Source organism: Onychostoma macrolepis, chromosome 04 (assembly GCF_012432095.1).
Source record: "Onychostoma macrolepis isolate SWU-2019 chromosome 04, ASM1243209v1, whole genome shotgun sequence".
Taxonomy (NCBI): Eukaryota; Metazoa; Chordata; class Actinopteri; order Cypriniformes; family Cyprinidae; genus Onychostoma; species Onychostoma macrolepis.
The window spans coordinates 14,853,355-14,874,852 of record NC_081158.1 but is presented as its reverse complement, the minus strand read 5'-3'; the positions used below and the strand labels follow the sequence as shown (position 1 = coordinate 14,874,852).

General features: G+C 37.7%; 1 protein-coding gene across 3 annotated transcripts; it reads left to right on the top strand.

Annotated features, from left to right (window-relative positions):
* Positions 1 to 1,531: 1,531 nt before the first annotated feature.
* On the top strand, positions 1,532 to 21,134 carry LOC131538663 (gastrula zinc finger protein XlCGF57.1-like). 3 transcript variants are annotated; one of them, XM_058772655.1, is made up of 4 exons: positions 1,532 to 1,714; positions 2,265 to 2,400; positions 3,855 to 3,940; positions 17,437 to 21,134. In XM_058772655.1, exon 4 carries the CDS (start codon positions 17,478 to 17,480, stop codon positions 18,942 to 18,944), a length of 1,467 nt encoding a protein of 488 aa, XP_058628638.1. In that variant the 5' UTR covers positions 1,532 to 1,714; positions 2,265 to 2,400; positions 3,855 to 3,940; positions 17,437 to 17,477; the 3' UTR covers positions 18,945 to 21,134. The 3 variants fall into 3 exon arrangements, with proteins under 3 accessions (XP_058628638.1, XP_058628636.1, XP_058628637.1); XM_058772653.1 differs by lacking the exon at positions 3,855 to 3,940; XM_058772654.1 differs by lacking the exons at positions 1,532 to 1,714; positions 3,855 to 3,940 and adding an exon at positions 1,733 to 1,765.
* The last annotated feature ends 364 nt before the right edge of the window (positions 21,135 to 21,498 follow it).

The window sequence follows — 21,498 nt, the reverse complement described above, 5'->3', positions numbered from 1 at the left end:
TGCTTGCCCCCTCCTATTAAATCATGAAAGAACTGTAATTAACCACATTATTTTAGAAAGCTGAGTTAAATTTCACTAGCCAAACCCAGGCCTGATTACTGCCAGACCTGTTGAATCAAGAAATCACTTAAATAGAACCTGTCTGACAAAGTGAAGCATGTTTAAAGAGCAACACATCATTCCGCGATCTTAAGAAATTCATAAACAGATGAGAAACAAAATAGTTTACATGTGTCAGTCTGGAAAGGGTTATAAAGCCATTTCTAAGGCTTTAGGACTCCAGCAAACCATGGTCAGAGCCATTATCCACAAATGGAGAAAACTTGGAACAGTGGTGAACCTGCCCAGGAGTGGCCGGCCTACCAAAATTACTCCAAGAGTGCAGCGACGACTCATCCAGGAGCTCATAAAAGAACCCAGAACAACATCTTAAGAACTGCAGGCCTCACTTGCCTCAATTAAGGTCAGTGTTCATGATTCAACAATAAGAAAGAGACTGGGCAAAAACAGCATCCATGGGAGAGTTCCAAGGCAAAAGCCATTGCTGACCAAAAAGAACACAAAGGCTCGTCTCACATTTGCCAAAAAATATCTTGATTGTCCCCAAGACTTTTGGGCAAATATTCTGTGGACTGATGCGACAAAAGTCTTTTGGAAGGTGTGTGTCCCGTTACATCTGGCGTAAAACCAACACAGCATTTCATAAAAAGAACATCATACCAACAGTCAAACATGGTGGTGGTAGTGTGATGGTCTGAGGCTGCTTTGCAGCTTCAGAACCTGGACGATTTGCCATAATTGATGGAACCATGAATTCTGCACTCTATCAGAAAATCCTGAAGGAGAATGTCCGGCCATCTGTTCGTGACCTCAAGCTGAAGTGCACTTGGGTTATGCAGCAGGACAATGATTCCAAACACAGCAGCAAGTCCACCTGTGAATGTCTCAAGAAAAACTAAATTAAGGTTTTGGAGTGGCCAAATCAAAGTCTGGACTTAAATCCAATTGAAATGCTGTGGCATGATTTTAAACAGTCCATTCATGCTCGAAAACCCTCCAATGTGGCTGAATGAAAACAATTCTGCAAAGAAGAGTGGGCCAAAATTCCTCCACAGCGATGTGAAAGACTCATTGCCAGTTATCACAAACGCTTGATTGCGGTTGTTGCTACAAAGGGTGGCCCAACCACTTATTAGGTTTAGGGGACAAGCACTTTTTCACACAGGGCCATGTGGGTTTGGATTTTGTTTTCCCTTCATAATAAAAAACTTCATTTAAAAACTGCATGTTGTGTTTACTTGTGTTATCTTTGATTAATATTTAAATTTGTTTGATAATCTGAAACATTAAAGTGTGACAAACTTGCAAAAAAATTAAAAATCAGGAAGGGGGCCAACACTTTTTCACACCACTGTAGGTTAAGTGTGCGTGAGAGAGAGAGAGAGAGAGAGAGAGAGAGAGAGAGAGAGTGTGTGTTTGTGGGCGCATCACTGATTTGTTGACTCCTCCCTCTTTTTGTGACAGGCATCAATGTATCTTGCTGCTAGTAAGATACAATCTTGTTTTTAACCTAATATTGAAGTTGTGTTTTCTTGTTTAGCATTTTGAAGTCAGGGCAAAGTATTTCAAATTTTGGATCAAATTTCTTTCTTTCACATGACGTCATAAAGACGCGCCGAGCTCCTGCATCTGTTGTGATTCTGGCTTAAGAGAGGTTTGTGCTTTGCAACGTCTGTGGTTTTGGGAATTTAAGTCGTTTAAATGGGTACAGATTGTTCAATTAACTTTATAGTTTTTAATTATTATTAAATACAACGTTGAGACATTTATATAACATTTTGGAACGTTATTTTTGTGAATCGACACACGAGTCTTAGTGCGTCTCATTTCTCTCCCTGGTGTATATCGTGAATCAGTATGTTGTAAACACGAATTTGGGCACTAAAAAGTAATGACGGGAGAAACTTGGCGTTTGGAAATTCTTATTAATTGAACAATGTTTCGTAAAATGATTCAAAGTTTCGAAGCGCTCGAAAGACTGCATTTTGGTGACACCAGCTGGTCAAAACGTTGTAAATGCAAAGAAAACAATACGTGTAACGATTATAACTTTTTCAAATCAACTGCAAATGATTTCAGTAAAGCCTAATCTACTACATGTAATCCACAAGTGCCATATATATATATAAGTAAACATAAAGTGCCTGTGTATACGTTGTTATTTTATTATTTTGTAATTTATTAATTTTGATCTAAACACACAGGAGACCTCCATGAGAAACAACTGAGATCCACGTGACATACTATTATAAAAGATGGCGTTTATTAAAGAGGAGAGAGAAGACATGAAGATCGAAGAAGCATTCAGAGTCAAACATGAAGATACCGAAGAACAAACAGGTTGGTTTCCATTCTCAAGTCACAAGTCATTTAAACCTATTATAAATATGTTAGCTTTTAGCTTGTAAACTTGTCTTTGTTTTCTTGGGGCGGTGGGGTCGGGGGATGTATTCCAGAAAGTAGGATTAACTCACTGTCATATAAACCGCAAACTCTTGGTTAATTAACCAGAATTGACCTATCGGTAAGCACCTCCCCTCGAATGCAGACTAGCCAATGGCAGTCAAGTATCAGTTGCATGGGGAGCGGAACTCGGACATCTTTAGGTTTCAGCGCCATAGAGAAACATTGGAGGATCCGAAGCTTGCATCGGTTTTATGGGGCTTATGCTTCAAAAATGGAAAAACGATGTGCCTGGGGTACTTGTAACGCTGATTCCAGGTATCCTGAGAGGATGGGCAATATAATTTATTTTATTACATTTCCTGAATCCAAACAAAACAGAGCAAAATGTCCCTAAGTATTCACCCCAATACAAATGAAGACGACAACTTTCATTTTCATACACTCATTAAGTTACACTTTTCATCTGCTCACGCAGAAGGTTAGTGTTATCTTGTGCTTTAGCAAGGTATCTCTGGTTAAAACTAGCTAACGTTAAAGTTAGTGAGTCCATGCTAATGTACAAACCTGAATAGCGGACTGTTCTCGCGTCTTGTACAGTGTAGGTCAAAAACACTTAAACAAAGGAAAACATTTCAGTGCCTCTCCATATTAAACTGGTTAAATGTACATTAATTTAATCGTACCCTGCGATACATGAACAGTGTTGATCTGCAATCGTGATGACCGACTGTATATGAGACTTCTCCCGTTTGCATTGTGATCTGTAAATCTTGTTTCTAGAACCCACCGTATTTATTTTAAAATATTTTATAAATCCTTCCATGGAATATTTCATTCCCATTTGGTGGCCTTTTGTCCAAAATTGTGCAAAAGCATCGTGGGACAAGGTTTTCACACTTGCAGCTGTCTTTGTAAGACAGCGAGCAACTCCGTTTGTTTGTCCGAGGGAGCAACAGTAACTAAGGGGGGTGGGGCTTACCGATAGGTTAATTGTTCTGATTTCACTTTCGAAAAACATGACCAGAAGTAAATTCAGTCAACCCAGAGTTATTCGTGGTGAAAACACAAAGACATTCTCAACAGAGCATCGAATCCATTAGTCACAATGGGTCTCATTCAAGAAACTTACATAAATGTATGAGCAAATTCTTTGCAATTTGTAATTTGCACATAAAATTCACCTTTCCCGAATACTGTTCTCCGGATTCATAAATGCATGGTAAACCTCAGATTTGATAGTTAGATGTGTGTGTTAATGAATTCAGTTCATTCGTAAATAGCGTGCACATGCACGCTCATTCACAATTAGCATAATCCCAGGCCATGAATTACAACTATGTGTATTATGTGTACAGAAATGTTCTGGCATCTTTGGACTCCCTTCTCAGGTTTGGCTGCGGTGTATTACAGGGACGTCAAACTCTGCTCCTGGAGGGCCACGAGTAATCTTGAAGTCCTTGGTTAGCTCATTCAGGTGTGTTTATTTAGAGTTTGAGTAAAACTTTGAAGGGGTATGGCCCTCCATGAACTGAGTTTGACACCCCTGGCATAAATACAAAAGAGACTAATTGGCTATATGCCTAAAAAAGGTTATTCAGTGAAAGTGTTAAGCTTGTACATACTTCTGGTGCTCATAATAGACTAATAGTAATCTATAAACAAAAGGGAAATTAACTACATGGCTGTCCATTTTTGTTTATGAATTATTTTGTTATTATATGAAATTCTTAAATGCAGTTTCTGGAGGAGTGAAACCGTAATCTTTCAGTTGACTGCTGGAGCACATAAGTAGTGCTCACCTTGCTCCAGCATCAGCTGTTTCAGCATTCCTCCATCTCTTCAACTCCACCAACTAGGGCTAGGCAGTATGACATTTATTTTTTGACGGCATGAAAATCGGTAAGAGATTTTGCATTATGATCAACCAAGCCGATTATGTCTTAAGTGAACATAAATAGTTGGATGAAAACTGGATGTAGATCAATATATTGAATCAATGCATTCAGTCTTAAACTGACAGCAGCCTAATAAACCTGCTGCTGTCTGTGTCATTAATGTTAATCAAACTGTAAAGTAAAAGAGAAAATCATTAACTGCTATTAACTGAGTCATTTTTTTATCTTTAATAAGAATCAGTTCATATCTGATGCATACAGTGAAGTCTGTGCAGTGTTTTAAACTTGATCATTCAATTTCTGTTGTGCGCTTCACTTTGAAATGTGATGAAGAGGTCAAGCCATATTGTGCATTTAGTTTTAGTTAGTTTGACAGAGATTTTGCCAAAGCAATGGCCCAAAACACAATTTTAAAGAACTTTTATGTTAGAATAAAAACTTCATTAAACTGTGGGAAACACTGAACACTAAGGTTCAATGACATTGCAAAGCTTGCAATGACTGTGGCAACTTTAACATTTGAAAGGATACTATGGAAAAGTTAATGCTTTCCTTATTCAAACTGTTTTTTTTTATGAATATATGTTTGACCTGAAGAATGAAAGCTATATCATTCACTTGGAAAATTATGAGCTATATCACGGCTTATCAACACTAGGGGTGTGACAATACACTTAGCTCACGAGATGAGACAAAATACAGACACTTGGTTCACTAGAACGAGACAATATTTTAATACAACACTGTTAAAATACATAATGTGCCTATACATGTATATGAACATAACCAACATAAGTACATTATGTATTATAATGAATACCTACAGAGGGCGCCAATGGCCTGGTGACTTTTCACTTTACAGTGTGATTAAACGACATTTAAATCCATTAAATTTTAATATTTGGCCACAAGCAAACTAAAACTTTTATTTTGAAATCGCGATGTACAATACATGGCGTATTTAGACATAGCAGGGCTTGAAATTAACTTTTTTACTTGGTAGCACTGGTGCTCCCAACTTTAAAAAGTTAGGAGCACCAGCAAAAACTTGGGCGCACCCACCAAAAATTAATGAGCACCATAACTACAAATTATATATTAACAGATTTCATCTTTACATTCTTAACTTTAATGCAGATTGGTTAATATATTAGCTGTCAATCACTTAGTCACTGCTTTCCGCTGTCAGGTGACGGAGCTATAACTACCGCGGGAAATGCAAAGGGCTGAAGAAGAGAGAAAATGAAAAGAAACACTGACAGATTTCTTTTGTAAACCACCTAAATTAATCTGATATCTGACGATATTTTGCTTGTGTTATTGTGCTGGTAGTCTTGAGGACTACCGTGGACAGCTGATTTTGATATTCTTCATATTCTCTGTGGTGGTCAGTTCACAGCAGTGATAGAAATTAATCTTTTCCAATAAGTTTAAATTGATTTTTACCTTTTATGGTCATTTTCACAATTAAGACATTTTTTTTCTAAAAGTGTGCATCATCATTTGAGTCAAATTCTTACATTTAATCAGTCAATTGGAATAAGACATTTGGGCTGTTATCAAGCAAATTAAATCAGTATCAACAAAATTCATCTTTGAATTTGAATTTTGAATTTCTGAAGTGGCATTTAGATGCACTTACACCCTGCTTAATGCAGGACATGAATGCGTTTAACCTGCAGTTACACATGCATATATAATGTTTTAATACTGTAAACATAAAACATTGAATACTGATATTTGAAGTTATTAAAAAAAAAAATTTAAAAGATACTTTAAATGTGAAATTGCAATCGCCAGTAGGTGGCATCAAGTCACTGTTAATAAATGAGTCACTGCGATTGAACCAGAATCATTTAATGGTTGATTCATTCAGAAACAAAATGAAACACCATCATGTTGCTCAGAGACGCGAAACAGTGCTGTGGCTTTGTTTGGAACCATTTTTGTTGTCGAAATGGAGCAAAAACAGGAAATATGGTGTCTACAACGTAAGTCTCTTAATATTAACTTCTTGTTTATTGAACTGTTATATAAAATCAATATCACATTTGAGTAATTCCACCGTTACGGACGTGACATTTGCAGTCAAAATCTGAAATATAAATTCTCATAAATTATATTTATTACCAATATATTAAACCATCTCTTTATTTTTCTAAACCCCCTAAAATAGAGTCCAGACATGAGAAAAGTATCAGTCTATAACCCTGTTTTATATGTTAAATGGGGTTAAAACACATGCGTTACGGACGTGACAAAAAATAACACGAGTTTCTGGGAGACAACATATTTTGTAAACTTTCTGCGAATTACAATGCACAGCCCAGAAGCGACAACATGTGCAGAATGGAGAAGGGTTGGCTATTTACAAAGCATTAAATATCAATTTTGTTAATTTTCGTTGTTGTGTTTCAGAGAAAAAAAATCAATGTTACGGACGTGACATCTCTCCGTTACGGACGTGACCAGTCTGAAAGCGGAATTCATCCGACTATGAAAAAACATATAAAAATGCTTTAAAAACTTTAACAGAGACGTCTAGTGTGTATTTAATAGGGCTGCCCCCCACTAAAAAATGTTCTAGTTAACTAGTTGTTCGTTTAAGCCATTAGGCTATTCAACTAATTGCGCATTTTATATTAAATTAATAGGCCTACTATGAGCTTCAATATATTCAAGCACACGTATAAAATTTGCCACAAGGCACAGGCAAAAGTAGCCTAAGGATTATTAATGTATAGAAAAAGGAGACATTTTAATTATTTACTAATAAACTAAAGTTTATTACGGCTGCAAGAAATTCATAGTGCCGACTCTCACCTCCACAGTATGGACCATTGGACGCGCCTTTAGGGAGAAATGCAACCTTCATACATTTAATTTTTGTTTTAAATTGGTTCGTTTAAAAGTAGGCATTTCAGCCTTTCTATAGATATATTTCTCTATGTGAGACACACACGCTGAGTTTTGGTTCTTTTTGGAGACGCGCTCCAGTTCACAGAGACGCATCCTGTATGTTTTGGTTATTTTGCAAAAGCACAACATTTTATTGTTATTATGAATTTACATAAAATTATTTTCGAATTGATTTTAAGTTGTTTCATTATCAGGAAAAAAAATGCAAATGATCGCACGGGCGAGGCGCATGCGCATCAATTGATATTCCGCACAAACACTTGAACACGGGCCAAAAATATAACACATTGATAGCCTATAGGTTAACGCTAGAGGTTGGAATCCACATTAAAATAAATCCTCACCAGTCTACATCAGAGTCAGGTGCAGTTATAACCTATAAATTGAAGGCTATTTGACGTTTTAAAATGATCTAACTGACCAACGCCGCTTCAATTCGTTGATCATAGTTGTTGATCAAGATTAAACGGATGCCACTGAGAAAAAAAAAGTTTTAACGACTTGCTTATGCATTAAATAACTAGGATACAAAACAGGTTAAGTAAAATATTCTAAATATAATAGGCCTATTGTTCAAATATATAGACTGCGAAGACCTTTTGCATCTGCATAACAAAGTGAATTATTTATTTATTTATTATTTTACTATGCAATGATACAAAATTAAACCAAACAAAAAATATTTAGACAAAATAAAAATAAAAATAAATTATAATCCCACAGTATGCGCGCCGAACGTACAAAATCTTGCACTCCCCAGGTGAAAAACAAGTACACTTCCATAATGTACTTAAAGTGCTGTTTTCACGCACTAATTTTGTACTTAATATACTAAAAATGATCCTTTAGTACTTCTTAGGGTCAACTTAAGATCATCTAAGTGTACTCAACTGTGCTATTTTGAGACACCATGAATATGAACTAAAATGCGCTTTTAACATACTATCTTTGTATTTAAAAATGTACCAGAAATTCACCAGAACAGCGACAAGAGTTATTTGAAACACATAAAATGTTTAAACAAGATAATATTGACAATGACATTTAAAATAGTTTTGGCGGGCTGAGAATGCGATTTCTAAAATGTTATGATATGGTAAGCCTGACACAGCAGTAGACTTTATCAGTCAGCAACGAGGCAGAAATGCGCGCCGGTATGCATATGATTTATGAAGCTTCCGTAGACTACAATAGATTTACAATACACAAACCAGAAACGTTTAAATCCTATTAAAGTATCATAATACTCCATAATGAGCATATTCCGCGCTCAAGCATAAAGTTTGCCACAAAGCACAAGCAAAAGTTGCCTAATGATTATGAAAAAAGGACACATTTTATTTTTTATTAATAAACTAATGTTTTCATGAGTCCTTGTCAGCTGCAAAAATGAAATTCACGAAATTTCCACTGGACGCGCCTTTAGAGAATGCATTCACAGATTACGTAATCAGGGAGTATTTGATTTAGTTTTGAATTGGTTCGTTCAAAAGTAGACAAGCTTTCTGTAGATATATTTCTCAGGTAGGCTATGTAAGGCACCCGATTTTAAGTTGTTTCATTATCAGGAAAAAATGCAAGTGGTTACGCAGGCGCCTCCCTGTCATTCTTGAGCATTAATTATTTTCCACACAAACACTTGAATATGAATAATAGCGTATATAGCACATTTATATTAGGTTAACGCTAGAGTGTGGGATCCGCATTAAAATAAATCCTCACCAGTCTACATCCAAGACAGATTCAATTCAATTCAAAAACTTTATTTGTCCCCGAGGGGCAATTCAAAAGCATATTGAGCAGCACTTCAAAAAAACTAAAACAAACAACCCTATTTCAGACAAATACACAAAATTAAACAAGATAATTTTTAAAGATGCAGTTTAACCTGCAAATTGAAGGCTATTTGACGTTTTAAAATGATCTAACGGGCCATGCTGCTCCAATTCCTTGATCATTGTTGTTGATCAAGATTAAACGGATGTCGCAGTCATAAACTTGTTTTAATGAGTCTCATAAACTTATTTGAATAAATCGCTAATGCATTAAATAACACAGATACAGAACAGGTTAAGTTAAATATGCTGAATATATAGGCAATTGTACAAATAATAAAGTGCTATAGACTGCGAATAAGATTGCAGTTTCACATTTCGCATATGCATAGTATAGTGAATTATTTTTAACATGCAATGATACAAAATAAAACCAAACAATATTTGTAATGAAGAAAAATATTTAGACAAAAATGAAAGAATGATGTAAACCCACAGCACATCTCTTGCGCGTCACACACAGCAACATGCGTGCGCCGAACACGCAAAATCTTGCTCTCTGAATAAATGCAGCGCAGATAGATTCGAGACACAAGTTATTGAAACACACTGAATGTTTAAATAAGATAATATTGACTATGAACATTATATGACATTTGAAAAAGTTTTGACGATTTGTACTTCAGTCCGCCTGTGCATTTCTGGCCCGCTCAATCTCCACGATGTTCTTGTTGAAAATGCAATTTCTTACATGTTATAATTAATTCATTTCTAAAATTTTATGATATGGAAAGCATGAAACAGATCCCAGCAGTATAAACATACACAGGCTATCAGTCATCAGCAACGAGGTATGCATGCCAGTATGCATATGATTTAATATGTAACGTCCGTCACGTCCGTAACGGTCACGTCTGTAATGCATTTTTATGGTGGATAAGTGCAGAGAATGGAGATGAACTGTTGATCATAATTAGCATGGCCATAAGTTAGCTTTGTACAGAAAGTTTCAAGTTAATTGCATTAATAATTACTATAAGATATAAACTTAATCTTTAAAATGTTATGGACGTGACACAGCGCTGAAGCGTCCAGACCTCATAAATCTAGCCCTTATAAATCCAAAAATCATGGCTGTTTAGACAAAATGAGTTTATTTACTTTTCAGACAGGCCTCCACCTTTCTACAAAATACTTACTTGTTGACATAAATAAAAAAAATGGTCAGTCTTTGATCTCTTATTTGAAAACATAAAATACAGTCGAATGAAAATGTAATTTTACTTTAGGTACACCCCTCATATGTGATGGATAAACATTGCGATTTCCTTCAAATTTCTATTAAAGCACGTTAATGCAGTAAAATACAGACCTAAATGTACAAGTTAAACAGGGTTTTATTCTTTAGGTAAAAACTTTATTTTTTCATGGTAAGGATGACATTTTCATGGAATTGCTGATTTGTAATCATGCTGATTTTTGGAGGAAAAAACGTCACTGTTCATGTAATTATTAGCTATATGAAATGATATAATATCTTGAATTTTGTTATGCATTTTAATAGACTGACTCATGCAGTGAAGGCGCACGTCATGTATGCGTGCACTCTCTGTAGGTGTTTGGTTTGGTTTTTGCAATATACTCGATAATGTCAAATCACACATCGTTAAAACAATTACGATATTATCGCAGCCCCTTATGTGAGCATCCTGACAATTAAAGGCCTTAACGATTGAACCTGATGATCCTGAACATTTTGCCACACACTTGTCCCTGCATTTGTTGTGTTTGGCACTCTCACTGTATTTAACCAAGCTCTCGAGCTTAAAATGTGTAGATTCGGTGGCAAATGCTGTTAGTGTTACCTGCAAACTCCGTCCCACAGGCTTTAAAGTGAATGCAGTGCATAAAGCACAGTGCATTTTCATAGCGGAGCCACTCAGTCTTTCAACCATTCTCTCTGAAAACTGTACGCCGCCTTTTCGGCTGATGGGTCAACATTCACCACATGATCGCTATCACCAGCACCATTATTTGTAACTTTAGGTGGTTTACGTAAGAAATCGGTCAGTGTTTCCTTTCATTTTCTCTCTTCTTCATCCCTTTGCATTTCCCGCGGTAGGTAGCTCCTGGTCACCTGACAGCGGAAAGCAGTGACTGAGTGATTGACAGCTAATATTAACCAATCTAAAATCTGCATTAAATTTAAGAACGTAAAGATGAAGTTATGTAACGTTTGATAGAACGGCAGACCGGTCACCGTATCAGCACACAGAAAGCACATAACTGTGAACGTTTTTAGAGAAATGAAAACAGGTCGCACTACAACAATTATATGCACTCGCACAAATGCTCCCAAATATATTTTGAGGTCATACAGATTAAATTAATGGGAGCATATGCGACCAAAATGGTCGCAATTTCGAGCCTTGCATAGGTTGATGTATTCTCCTGTGTTGGCAAATGATTTATGTTACAAATCTAGTGAGATATTGCACACTGTTTTTAACCAGGACCTTTTAAAAAATCCCAGTAAATTTGTTCTGGCAATCATATCATTCTTATGGAGATGACATGATTACTCTGAGCTGTGTACAAAGCTTCGCTCCTTTTTAATTAGTGTTTCTATCTAAATATGCGGACATCTTTGATGATTGCACCTCGCAGCTATTTTTAACGTGTCACGCTTCTCCATTCATCAGGGCTGCAACTCTTATAAGAGCAAAAAATTCTGATTGGCTAGTAATTTTAGTTTGGTTGAGAGTGAAAGCTGTGCTCCTCTCATACCATTGGTAGGCGAACTTATGGACTCGAAAGTGATATCAAGTTTTTTTTTTTTTTTTTTTTAATGTAGGATTATTTTTTTCCGCAGCCAAACGCTGCACGCCAGAGATCCGGCACGGTGCCGGATAACTTTAAGCCCTGAAGGAGACTTTGCTTCCTTTGCCCCTGTAAACAAACACACGAGACTAGCATATCTCACAGGCACGAAGGCACCACATGTCCTACGTCATCCGCGGGAAGGGCTTGCATGTATGACAGTCAGCGGAAGTGAGATAAAAATGTTTATAAGATTTTAAATATGGATATTTTTCTTACAAAAACGCATCGATTCGCTACAGGAGACCTTTATTCACTCCCCATCACGTTAAATAATCAAATAATAAATAGGATAATATTAAAGATGAATGTATTCTTATTAAGCCAGGGGTGTCAAACTCAGTTCCTGGAGGGCCACAGCCCTGCAGAGTTTCTTTCCAACACAAAAACCATGTAGTTTTCAAATAAGCCTGAAGGACTTGATTAGTTGGATCAGTTGTGTTTAATTAGGGTTGAAGCTAAACTCTGCAGGGTTGTGGCCCTCCAGGAACTGAGTTTGACACCACTGGTCTAAGCATATGACATTTTATTTACAGCAGACAATCATGTGACCTATTGGCCACGTGAGCAGCGCTTTCCCTGTTTGCAGAATCGCATAACTCACTTCTCCACTGTGGATAAATTGCCTTCCAAATCCATGAGTTTTATCATTGAGGTGCCATCTAAATTTGGCCGTTTTTCAATATGCGTTCTTGTCTGTACTTGTGTTCTTGTGGACTTGTGAAACGTCATCAGTCGTCGTCCAAGTGCTGTTCCAATTCAAACTTCACATCTAGCCAAGTACAGTTCAAATCCGCGGATGTGTTCTTGCTCTGCCCCCTTTATCAAGGATGCATCCTGAGGTGACTTGTGCGAACTTGAGGCAGCCAGGTATCCCAGAATGCATTTTGCACCAATCAGCGAGCGTTAATGGTGGAGGGGAAAACCGCAAAATTTTCTAAATATTACTGTTATTGTGTCATGGAATGCCGTTCTAAGAGTATTTCAGGTGAGAATGTAGTTGTTTAAAACCCAAATCTGCGGTTTATTTATAAAGAGAGCGCCTATTTGAAAATTTGTTTCGCCGATTTCGGCGACGTGAGATCCAAGCGATCACCGGGCGCTCAGTGCTCATGTATGCCCAAGAGCAGCCTCACCGCGGCTAGTCCTTCTGACATTTGCCACTGGCTCTGATGTCTCTGTAGTGGTTAAACATGAGGTAAAATTCGTTTTGGGTATATCTAACAGACAATCTTTGGTCTCACAAATCTATTATTTCTTCCAGGTCATATCGTTTTGGCTGAGCACAAAGTTATGTTTAATAAATTATTTATTTATTAGTCGTAATACAGCGCTTACTTTGTTAATGTGAATTAATTGTTTGCTTTTGTCTTTATTTCCTATTACATAAGTCTCTTATACTTTTATGATAGCTATTATTGAGAATTTTAGGGGAGAGCCTTTCAGAATCTATCTGCATAAGGACTTTCTTTTTTAAGATTTTTTCTTTTGGCAACCTTTCTTTTACAGCCTTTCATTACTCTCGTCAAAGATACTGCACACTAGAGGTCTGCACGGGACTGTTTTTTCAGTCCCGCTCTCGCCAGGATTTATTCCGCATCCACCCGATCCCGCTATATTTTCACTATTCAAATTATTAAATGAATGTCACCTTATTGGGACAGTAAAGCCCTCCTTACCTTAACCCTACCCGATACTTTTTCAACTTTTTGATTATTTCTTTCTTTTTTATTGAAAATAATTGCCTTTCCGATGTGATATGAGATTTGAAAAGGATGGAAAAAAAAGTTCGGCAAAAGGCAGATTCGATCGTGTTAAAGTTAGCAGTATGCACTTTACCATATGACAGCCGTCTTTTGTAGTGGTGACTAGCCCAATCACACATTGTTGAGCAGAGTTAGTGTAAATAGCCTCTGCCAACAAGGCTGGCTGTTTGCACTTGGTGTAAACGGACCCTTCTGAAAGAAATTTGCACTGCATGAACCTTGCTGGAAACTCCCTTTGGCGACAAGGAAACGGTGCATTTACATGCATACTTGCAGAACCAACTTATTCTTTTCAGACTTTAATTCACATAGCTTTGTTCAAAATACATGTAATTTGCATAAATATAATTAATGATTCTTTATTAAAATCAAACAAAATTAATTATTTAATAGTTTAATTTAATTGGGGCCGTAATTATTTGTATTCAGTGTATGAGTATCTGCTTTATGCAAAGAAACCTCTCAGATTAAGCTTTCTGTTCACTGTATATGATGTGTGTCGGCAGCCATGTCACCCTGCAGCCCAAGACTGGTTACTCACTGAAGCTAAGCAGGGCTGAGCCTGGTCAGTTCCTGGATGGGAGACATCCTGGGAAAACTAGGTTGCTGCTGAAGAGGTGTTAGTGAGACCAGCAGGGGGTGCTCACCCTGTGGTCTGTGTGGGTCCTAGCGCCCCAGTATAGTGATGGGGACACTATACTGTAAAAAGCACCGTCCTTCGGATGAGACGTTAAACCGAGGTCCCGAGTAGAGGTGTGACCTCGGCATCCTGGCCAAATTCGCCCATTGGCCTCTGACTATCATGGCCTCCTAACAATCCCCATATCTGCTGTTGGCTTCATCACTCTGTCTCCTCTCCACCAATAAGCTGGTGTGTGGTGGGCGTTCTGGCGCACTATGGCTGCCGTCGCATCATCCACGTGGATGCTGCACACTGGTGGTGGATGAGGAGCCCCCCTCCCCCCTCACAATGTAAAGTGCTTTGAGTGCCTAGAAAAGCGCTATATACAGTCAGGTACATAAATATTGGGACATCGACACAATTCTAACATTTTTGGCTCTATACACCACCACAATGGATTTCAAATGAAACGAACAAGATGTCCTTTAACTGCAGACTGTCAGCTTTAATTTGAGGGTATTTACATCCAAATCAGATGAACGGTGTAGGAATTACAGCAGTTTGCATATGTGCCTCCCACTTGTTAAGGGACCAAAAGTAATGGGACAATTGGCTTCTCAGCTGTTCCATGGCCAGGTGTGTGTTATTCCCTCATTATCCCAATTACAATGAGCAGATAAAAGGTCCAGAGTTCATTTCAAGTGTGCTATTTGCATTTGGAATCTGTTGCTGTCAACTGTCAAGATGAGATCCAAAGAGCTGTCAATATCAGTGAAGCAAGCCATCATTAGGCTGAAAAAACAAAACAAACCCATCAGAGAGATAGCAAAAACATTAGGCGTGGCCAAAACAACTGTTTGGAACATTCTTAAAAAGAAGGAATGCACCGGTGAGCTCAGCAACACCAAAAGACCCGGAAGACCACGGAAAACAACTGTGGTGGATGACCGAAGAATTCTTTCCCTGGTGAAGAAAACACCCTTCACAACAGTTGGCCAGATCAAGAACACTCTCCAGGAGGTAGATGTATGTATGTCAAAGTCAACAATCAAGAGAAGACTTCACCAGAGTGAATACAGAGGGTTCACCACAAGATGTAAACCATTGGTGAGCCTCAAAAAAAGGAAGGCCAGATTAGAGTTTAAAAAAAGCCTTCACAGTTCTGGAACAACATCCTATGGACAGATGAGACCAAGATCAACTTGTACCAGAGTGATGGGAAGAGAAGAGTATGGAGAAGGAAAGGAACTGCTCATGATCCTAAGCATCAGTGAAGCGTGGTGGTAGTGTCATGGCGTGGGCATGTATGGCTGCCAGTGGAACTGGTTCTCTTGTATCTATTGATGATGTGACTGCTGATTAAAGCAGCAGGATGAATTCTGAAGTGTTTCGGGCAATATTATCTGCTTATATTCAGCCAAATGCTTCAGAACTCCTTGTACGGCGCTTCACAATGCAGATGGACAATGACCCAAAGCATACTGCAAAAGCAACCAAAGAGTTTTTGAAGGGAAAGAAGTGGACTGTTATGCAATGGCCAAGTCAATCACCTGACCTGAATCTGGTTGAGCATGCATTTCACTTGCTGAAGACAAAACTGAAGGGAAAATGCCCCAAGAACAAGCAGGAACTGAAGACGGTTGCAGTAGAGGCCTGGCAGAGCATCACCAGGGATGAAACCCAGCGTCTGGTGATGTCTATGCGTTCCAGACTTCAGGCTGTAATTGACTGCAAAGGATTTGCAACCAAGTATTAAAAAGTGAAAGTTTGATTTATGATTTATTATTCAGTCCCATTACTTTTGGTCCCTTAACAAGTGGGAGGCACATATGCAAACTGTTGTAATTCCTACACCGTTCACCTGATTTGGATGTAAATACCCTCAAATTAAAGCTGACAGTCTGCAGTTAAAGCACATCTTGTTCGTTTCATTTGAAATCCATTGTGGTGCTGTATAGAGCCAAAAATGTTAGAATTGTGTCGATGTCCCAATATTTATGGACCTGACTGTAAATGTAAGGTATTATTATGTATCAAATTTAACACAATTATAAGGACACCAAGAGTGTGTGTGATTTTTTTTTTTTTTTTTTTGGCACTTTCAGTTGTTCATTTTTTTATTTTTATTTTTTTTATAAATGCATTTTAGAAACATTTTAGTTGAGCTGAGGGGTGTTATAACTGTCAGTTTGAAAGTATTTGGAATATGTCCATCCAAGATGTAGATGAGATTTTCTTAATTGAAAAACAGAGAAATTTAGCATTACATCACTTACTTGCCTATAGATCCTTTGCAGTGAATGGGTGCCATCAGAATGAGTTCAAACAGCTGGGGGGGAAAAAAAATCACAACATGACTCCAGTTCATCAACGAATGTCATGTTAACTGAAAAGCTCTGTGTTTGTAATAGACAAATCATCATTAAAACATTTTTGACTTCAAACATTTGCTTTTGGCTAAAATACAAATCCTCTATCCATAATATTGCTTTCTCCAGTGGGGGGAAAAAAAGTCTTGTCCTCTGAATCAAGAGAGAAATATGCACAGATTAAAGCACAGTTTACAACAAATACGGCCGTCAATTTTGAAGTGACAACAGGGGATGGACTTTTTCAGTGGAGGAAGCATCATTATGGATTATTTATTCTAGATTACGATATTTTGGCTAAAACCAATGGTTTAAAGAAAAATGCCTGCATTTGTTTCTCACAAACACAGCTTTTTACTTCAAGATGTTAATTGATGGACTGGAGTTTTGTTGTGGATTGTTGTGATGTTATCAGCTGTTGGAACTCTCATTCTGATGGCACTCATTTACTGCAGAGGATCCATTGGTGGGTAAGTGATGTAATGGTAAATTTCTCCAAATCTGTTCTGATGAAGAAACACTCATCTATGGCCTGAGGGTGGTTAAATTTTCAACAAATGTTCATATTTGTGTGAGCTATTTCTTTTATAATAATAAATGACAGTTATGAGATTTAAAGTCACTCCTCTCTTAGTCAATTTAGGAGCTAGCATGCATGTTGGTTTTGATATTTTGAATGTTTTGATGTCTGTTGTACTCTGCCATTAAACTGAAGTTAACTTGTATTTTTCTTTTTTGACCTAGGCCTGTTAGTGCTGAAAGAGGAGAGTCAAGAACTGAATGAAATGGAAGACAAAGATGAGAAGCATCTTGATTTTATGATTGGAGGAAAATCCCCATATACTAAAAATACTTCATCAAGAAAAAGAGGTCAAAAGAAAGCAACTAGGAGTTATTTCACCTGCTTTCAGTGTGGAAAGAGTTTTACTGAGAAAGGAAGCCTTGAAGTACACATGAGAATTCACACTAGAGAGAAGCCTTTCACATGTGGACTGTGTGGAAAAAGTTTCATACGAGAACTAAACCTTAGATATCACATTAACAATCACACCGGAGAGAAACCGTTCACGTGTGATCAGTGTGAAAAGAGTTTCACCCGTAAAATAGGTCTTAATAGCCACATGAGAATTCATTCAAGAAAAAACTGTTTTAAATGTAATCAGTGTGGAATGAGTTTCCCAGACATGGATCGTCTTAACAGGCATGTAGTAATTCACTCTGGAGAGAAGCCTTTCATATGCCAGCAGTGTGGAAGGGGGTTCAAATTCAATAAAAACCTTAAGGCGCACATGAGAATTCACACCGGAGAGAAGCCTTTCACGTGCCATCATTGTGGAAAGTGTTTTGGTCATAAAGTAAGCCTTAAGACTCACTTAAGACTTCACACGGGAGAGAAGCCTTACACATGCTCTTTATGCAGTAAGAGTTTCACATATAAATCAACCCTTAATGCCCACATGAGAAGTCACACTGGAGAAAGCCCTTACACCTGCAAACTGTGTGGGAAGAGCTTCTCACAAAAAGGAAATCTACAGACTCACATGAGAATTCATACTGGGGAGAAGCCATTCTTATGTGGTCGGTGTGGAAAGAATTTCAGATGTAAAGTAACCCTTATTTACCATATGAGGATTCATTCAAGAGAGAACTGTTTTATATGTCAGCAGTGTGGAACAAAGTTCACAGACAGTAAGCACCTTAAAGATCATGTAATAACTCACATCGGAGAGAAGCCATTCATGTGCCATCACTGTGGGAAGAGTTTCACACTTAAAGGAAACCTCAAGACTCACATGAGACTTCACACAGGAGAAAAGCCTTTCACATGCAAACAGTGTGGAAAGAGTTTCAGACATAATGTAAGCCTCCAGACTCACATGAGACTTCACACTGGAGAGAAGCCTTTCTCATGTCTTGAGTGTGAGAAGAGTTTCACATACCAAAGAGATCTGAAGCGCCATTTGCAAACTCATTCTGTAGAGAAACTGCAGTCTGACAAGAAGTTAATAAAAAGGGGCCATTTAAAAAATCCTCTGCCCATTCACTCTGGTAGAAGGCGACTTAATTGTGATCAGTGTAATAAAACATTTATTTTTCCATCTCACTTAAAGATGCACCTGAAAAGTCATGCAGATGTAAGACCCTATTTTTGTTCTTTGTGTGGAAAGAGTTTTAAATGGCTCAGAAATTTAAAATGGCACCAGAACGTATGTGTCTGTGTGAAATCAAGGCTAAATTCACACCGCAGCTGAATGTGGCCAAAATCAGAATTTTCTGCTCAAATATGATTCTTTTCCTGTAATTTCAAATATCGAACAATGCCTACCATAATTGACTTTCCACTGTATAGCAGCAGCTCTCCAAACATTTGTTTTAATAACTCAAAATCTTGCCACTGGCCATTTTCGTTGTCCTCTTTTTGTGTAGATTGAAAAAGCACAAACGTACATTTGCATGGTCTCTTTTCATCTTTCTCAATTTATTTTCCATGTTCGTTCTTATTATATTACTCATTTTCTTTGCTCTTGTAGTTTTTTTGCTTTGTTATTTAGTCTTAAGATTGTGTTCATAAGTTAAAGATAAGAAGGTATGTGCCCATTTCCAGTGTTTCAGCTGTTTGGTGTAACACTGACAGTCTGACTGAACATTGAGAATTGAGAAAGACACAATTAAGATTATTCAATAGACTTCCGCTTCCTGCTCTTCCCCTACCTCTGTCTGCCTGTATGACTGGATTCCTAATGACTGAGGCTGAATAATATCATCATCTTATTAACATGCTGGGCGCTTCTCATTCCTTATTTGTGCATCCACGTTTCTTTTCCTTGCTTCCTTTTGTTTCATCTTGGCTTCACCCCCCTCAGGGTGCAAGGATGAGAAGGATTCAGGAAATAAAACGAGGATGGAGGAATCAAAGGAAAGCTTATTTGTACATTGGAATACTCTTGATCAATTAAGTGTCACTTGAAAGCGTCATCAGCTGCGCTCAAGGGATCTGACGTCATGTTGTTAAAGTTTGATTAAGACATTCATAATATTAATAAAGCAAGATGAAAGCAAAGATAAAGCAAGATGTTGAAATATGATATGTATGGTTTGTTTAACCTGCAAGGGTAAAACATAAAATCTAATTATTACAAATGTAAAGGGGGAGGATAATTTGCCTCAGGTTTTCAGACAAGGCAAGACAAGGTTATTTAGCACATTTCATACACAATGGTAATTCAAAGTGCTTTACATAAAAGGAATTAAAATAATCATAAAAAATAGTCATAACAATAAAACAAGGAATTTAAAAACTTTTAAAATAATTTTAAAATTGGTTTAAGATTAATTAAAACAGTTAAGAATACAACTCTGGAAATGTTGGGACGTTTTTTGAACTTGAATAAAATGAAAACTACAAGACTTTCAAATCACATGAGCCAATATTTCATTCACAATAGAACATAGAGAACATATTTTATCCACTAAATGAGCTCATTTCAAATTTGATGCCTGCTACAGGTCTCAAAAAAGTTGGCACTGGGGCAACAAAGGGCTGAAAAAGCAAGAAATTTTGAAACGATTCAGCTGTGAGAACGTCTAACAACTAATTAAGTTAATTGACATCAGGTCTGTAACATGATGAGCTATAAAAGGGATGTCTTAGAGAGACAGAGACTCTCCAATCGGTGAAAGACTGTGTAAAAAGATTGTGGAATACTTTAAAAACAACGTTCCTCAACGTCAAATTGGCATTGCAAATCTCTTCATCTACAGTGCATAACATCAAAAGTTTCAGAGAAACTGGAGAAATCTCTGCGCAAGGGACAAGGCCGAAGACCTTTGTTGGATCCCCGTGGTCTTCGGGCCCTCAGACGACACTGCATCATTCATCGGCATGATTCTGCCATTGACATTACTAAATGGGCCCAGGAATACTTCCAGAAACCACTGTCAGTAAACACAATCCGACGTGCCAACTAAAGCTCTGTCATGCAAAAAGAAAGCCATATGTGAACATGGTCCAGAAGCGCCGTCGTGTCCTGTGGGCCAAGGCTCATTTAAAATGGATTGTTTCAAATTGGAAAAGTGTTCTGTGGTCAGACGAGTTCAAATTTGACATTCTTGTTTGAAATCACGGAGGCCGTGTCCTCCGGGCTAAAGACCTTCCAGCGTGTTATCAGAGTTCAGTTCAAAAGCCAGCATCTCTGATGGTATGGGGGTGCATAAGTGCATATGGTATGGGCAGCTTGGATGTTTTGGAAGGCACTATGAATGCTGAAAAGTGTATATAAAGGTTTTAGACCAACATATGCTCCCCTCCAGGCCTTGTGTATTTCAGCAGGACAATGCAAAACCACATACTGCAGCTATTATAATAGCATGGCTTCGTAGTAGAAGAGTCCGGGTGCTGAATTGGCCTGCCTGAAGTCCAGATATTTCACCTATAGAGAACATTTGCCGCAATTGTGAAACTCGTGTATTAAATAAATCCAATGCACACAGACTGAAGTAGTTTAAGTCTTTGGTTCTTTTAATTGTGATGGTTTTGGCTCACATTTAACAAAAACCCACCAATTCACTGTCTCAACAAATTAGAATACTTCATAAGACCAATAAAAAAAAAACATATGGTGACATGCCAATCAGCTAATCAACTCAAAACACCTGCAAAGGTTTCCTGAGCCTTCAAAATGGTCTCTCAATTTGGTTCACTAGGCTACACAATCATGGGGAAGACTGCTGATCTGACAGTTGTCCAGAAAACAATCATTGTAGACAAGTCACTGCACCCATTTACCAAGAAATTTTGGAGCACTT

Bases quoted from the DNA above. Each gene is read 5' to 3' on its own strand.
- LOC131538663 (XM_058772653.1), top strand. From the start codon at position 2,316: ATGGCGTTTATTAAAGAGGAGAGAGAAGACATGAAGATCGAAGAAGCA. The intron at 2,401-17,436 runs GTTGGTTTCCAT...TTTTTGACCTAG, and splicing joins AGATACCGAAGAACAAACAG to GCCTGTTAGTGCTGAAAGAG.